The sequence below is a fragment of the Colobus angolensis genome, unplaced genomic scaffold (genome assembly GCF_000951035.1).
Source record: "Colobus angolensis palliatus isolate OR3802 unplaced genomic scaffold, Cang.pa_1.0 Scaffold130, whole genome shotgun sequence".
Classification (NCBI taxonomy): Eukaryota; Metazoa; Chordata; class Mammalia; order Primates; family Cercopithecidae; genus Colobus; species Colobus angolensis.
Window position 1 is genome coordinate 1,486,332 of NW_012114253.1, and position 4,507 is coordinate 1,490,838.

At 40.0% G+C, this 4,507-nt stretch overlaps 1 protein-coding gene across 2 annotated transcripts in view; it reads left to right on the forward strand.

The window, feature by feature from the left end:
- The window catches only part of EIF4G3 (eukaryotic translation initiation factor 4 gamma, 3), a 374,612-nt gene that overhangs the window by 331,195 nt on the left and 38,910 nt on the right, over nucleotides 1-4,507 (forward strand). For both annotated transcript variants that reach the window (XM_011933977.1, XM_011933978.1), the window contains 2 exons: nucleotides 1,574-1,794; nucleotides 3,536-3,651. In XM_011933977.1, the coding sequence (XP_011789367.1) occupies nucleotides 1,574-1,794; nucleotides 3,536-3,651 (337 nt within the window). The remainder of the gene's footprint in view (nucleotides 1-1,573; nucleotides 1,795-3,535; nucleotides 3,652-4,507) is intronic.

The window sequence follows — 4,507 nt, forward strand, 5'->3', positions numbered from 1 at the left end:
ACCGTGTTAGCCAGGATGGTCTCGATCTCCTGACCTCGTGATCCGCCCGTCTCAGCCTCCCAAAGTGCTGGGATTGCAGGCTTGAGCCACCGCGCCCGGAGGCTTTTTATTATTATTATTGTAATAAGTTTGATTAGGTAGACTTTGCAAACTGCGTTACTTATTCCCTTGACGACTTCTGAAACGAAGTATACTTAGCATAAGTCAGCTTTTCATGATGATTCAGATTGTCATTGAGTATCACTTGTGGCGCTTTGCTCTGTCATAAATGTCCCCTAATGGTTCTGCTTCCTAAGCACTTGTGTACTTTCTTTCATAATAGTTAGACCATTCTCCTGCCTGAGTCTTTCCTTTTCCCTTTTAATTTGCTGCTTCTGGTCTACCGTGGGCCAACAAACTGTTTGCCCAGCTGGTTAAAATTGTCTAAAAGAAGACGAAATCAGGAAATATGGAGCGTCTCTGTTAAAAGGAATAAAATATATGGTGTTAGCTAATCCAAGACAGCTTTTACTTGATTCTCAAATATTTTCCATGTTTCCAGTTTCTAAACAAAAAGGTACCATTGTGTAAGTTCTAAGATAGTGATACCATGTTCTTGTATTTGTTTCCCTTTCATTTGTGTAACTCATACTTTTATCATTGTCTTCTTTTTTCCTGAAAGATTTTTAAAAACTAAAATAAGAAAGTGCCAAAATTAAGGCCAGGCATGGTGGCTCACGCCTGTAATCCCAGCAGTTTGGGAGGCCAAAATGGGCAGATCACCTGAGTTCGGAAGTTCGAGACCAGCCTGACCACCATGGAGAAACCCTGTCTCTACTAAAAATACAGAATTAGCCAGGCATGGTGGTACATGCCTGTAATCCCAGCTACTCAGGAGGCTGAGGCAAGAGAATCACTTGAACCCGGGAGGCGGAGGTTGTAGTAAGCTGAGATCACTCCATTGCACTCCAGCCTGGGCAACAAGAGTAAAACTCCATCTCAAAAAAGAAAAGAAAAAGAAATTACCAAAATTATCACTGACTTTTTTTTGAGACAGAGTCTCACTGTCGCCCAGCCTAGAGTGTGGTGGTGCAATCTTGGCTCACTGCAACTTCCTCCTCGCAGTTTCAGGCAATTCTCGTACCTCAGCCTCCCAAGTAGCTGGGATTACAGGCACCCGCCACCAAATCCGGCTAATTTTTGTATTTTCAGTAGAGACACGGTTTCACCATGTTGACCAGGCTGGTCTTGAACTCCTGACCTCAAGTGATCTGCCCTGCTCAGCCTCCCAAAGTGCTGGGATTACAGGTGTGAGCCACCATGCTTGGCCACCACTGACATTTTAAAGTATTAAGTAGTATCCCTTCAGAGAAAAAAGTTAAAACATCTTAATAAATATTCCCTTTAAAGTACTCTTTTACTTGTTTGTTGAATAAGCGGACTTTGAAATATAATTGGTGCCTCACACATCTAATGTTATCTGTGAAAAATTATTCTGCATACTTTCAGAAAGTCTTAGTGTTATTTTATAATTTGAATATGCAGGGGACATGGGCTTGTCTTTCCTTTGAAAAGTGTTGTTTTGTCTTTTAAGTCGTGGAAGTATGGGCAGGGAGAAGAATGATAAGCCCCTTCCATCTGCAACAGCTCGGCCAAATACTTTCATGAGGGGTGGCAGTAGTAAAGACCTGCTAGACAATCAGTCTCAAGAAGAGCAGCGGAGAGAGATGCTGGAGACCGTGAAGCAGCTCACAGGGGCTGTGGATGTGGAGAGGAACAGCACTGAGGCTGAGCGAAATAAAACAAGGGAGTCAGGTGAGAGACTTGGCTTAAACAGATGCAGATTCTGATTTGGGTTTTAAATTTGGAAGGAAAAATAAAAAGGAGACTGCCTGAGTAGATTTTAGAATCAACACATAATAGCAACGCATACCAGCATCTGAAGAGTTAAAGGGCATTTCATAGTTTTATAACAGTTCTCATTCCCTAGGTATGCCTTAGCTCGACAGTTTGTAAATTTTCTCCATTCTTTATTAAATGTTATGGTGAGGAGGTCCTCCTGCTGTATTTTAAGCAATCTGAATTTCTTACAAGTCTCTGTAACATCCCACACTTTACGTTGCTGTTAGATTGTGTATGCTGTGTAGAGCCCCTCAAATGTGTGAAAATTCTCATTATTGAGCCACTGCAAGACAAACCAAAGAGAAGGTATTAGGTTATCTTTAGTCGCCTTCATCTTCCTTGGTAACCCATTGTTTTTGTATGCATTTAGCATGTGTATACTTAGAGGACTTGCTCAGATAATGCTCTAAAACTTGCTTCATGTATTTAACCTGTGTTTCAGTTTCCTTATCTGTTAAATGGGGATAAGTTGTACCTACCTTTTCAGGATATTATGAAAATTAAATAAGAAGTTAATACATGTAAATACTTAGAACATTACCTGATAAATACAAGGTTTTCAAAAAGTATTGAATGTTGTGATGACAAATATAGCAATGGAAAACAGTTTAAATTGAAGATTATTTTCAGCCTCTTTTAAATATTTATCATGAAGTTATTCCAGTTGTTTTTAGTATTTAGATAGCTTTCTAATTTGTTTCACTGTTTAAATTGTTTCTCTTAACTGTAGTCCCTAAATGGATCTCAGAGACAAATTAAAGTGTCTTCTCCCACTTGCTGTTACTTTAGATAATACAGCTTTAGGGACGTGTGACTTTTTTTCATCTGTGGTGGATACTTTTGAAATATAACAAGCTAGGATATTAAAATACCTTGTGTGTAGTGAATAATGTAGCACAGCTGCTCTGTGTGTTTTTATCATCTGATTCATTTGTACATTTACCAGATGCACAGTAAGTGTGAGGTACTTGATCCCTGTTCTCAGCCTTCAGTCTGCTGAGTCAGAAAGACCTTTTTTAGTAATTCCACAAAAGACACAAACTGAGAAAGGTGCTATGAAGAAAGGAATTTAGTTCTAAGAGAATACTTAGAACTATCTGGTACCAAGGAGCTATGTAGAATTAGGGCAAGGGGAGGTTTCCTTCATCTGAAGGACCCATGGGAATGAAACAGGTTTGTAGACAGGGATGGGTGTGAAGCAGAGGGAAAGAGCACTCCAGACAGGATTACTGTGAGCAGAGCTGTAGTAGGAATAGCCACGGTTTGTTCAAGCAGCAGTGTGGCTCAAGCTTAGTGGCAAGCAGGGCCCTGACCTGTGCAGGATTGTGAAGACCTCGTGAACTCTTCATCTTCGAAGCAATGGGGAGCAAGCATAATACAGAAAGGAACAAAAAAGCTTTCATTAGGAAAGTTTATCATGTTCCTAAATCTTATTCATTGTTATTGTAGATTATAAAGTTAGTTAGTGCAAATCTATTCTAAAACAAAAGGTTTCTGTATTCTGTTTAAATGTCTTGTATCTATTGTCTTGTAGCTATTAAATGCCTTTACTGTAAAAATAATGTAAAGTACATAATATTGTCAACCATAATCTCACTATTTTAAGAGTAATTTTTATTATTTTTACTTTTTCTTTTTTGGGGGCCTCTAATAGCAAAACCAGAAATTTCAGCAGTGTCAGCTCCTGACAAGGCTGCATTATCAGAAGAGGAAATGGAGAGGAAGTCCAAATCTATCATTGATGAATTTCTACACATTAATGATTTTAAGGTAAATGAGATTAAAAAAAAAACAAAAAAACAAAGTCCTTTGACAGTATATAATACTTGGTTCTGGTCTAAATCAGGTGTCATTATGAACTGATAATACTTAGGTTGAGTAATCCAAGTCCTACACAATTCAGTTTGCTTAACGCTGATGCATTTCTGCCAAGTACACTCTTTCAATTGTATACTATAATTTACAACATAGAGTGGTGGGCAGAGAGAATAAGTACCAGTCCTTCCCCACTAAAGGAAAACCAAATTGACTTCGATATTAAGGAGCAAAAACAACACATTATCATTATGAAGCATTTTTGGCACCCTGTATATAGCTGTCATGGTCTTTTTTTTTTTTCTTTGAGACAGAGTCTTGCTCTGTTGCCCAGGCTGGAGTGCAGTGGCACAATCTCAGCTCACTGCAACCTCCACCTCCCAAGTTCAAGCAATTCTCCTACCTCACCCTCCCAAGTAGCTGGGACTACAGGTGCCTGTAACCATGCCCAGCTAATTTTTGTATTTTTAGAAGAGGCGGGGTTTCACCATTTTGGCCAGGCTGGTCTCAAACTCCTGACCTCAAATGATCCACCCACCTCGGGCTCCCAAAGTGCTGGGATTACAGGCCTGAGCCACCACACCTGGCCTGTTATGGTCTTTATAATCATTCTATCATCATTCTCATGTTAATCTTGAAATATGGCTGGCTTTACTTTTTCTTTATTTCATAAAACTGAGGCATAGGCCGGGCGCGGTGGCCCAAGCCTGTAATCCCAGCACTTTGGGAGGCCGAGACGGGCGGATCAGGAGGTCAGGAGATCGAGACCATCCTGGCGAACACGGTGAAACCCCGTCTCTACTAAAAAATA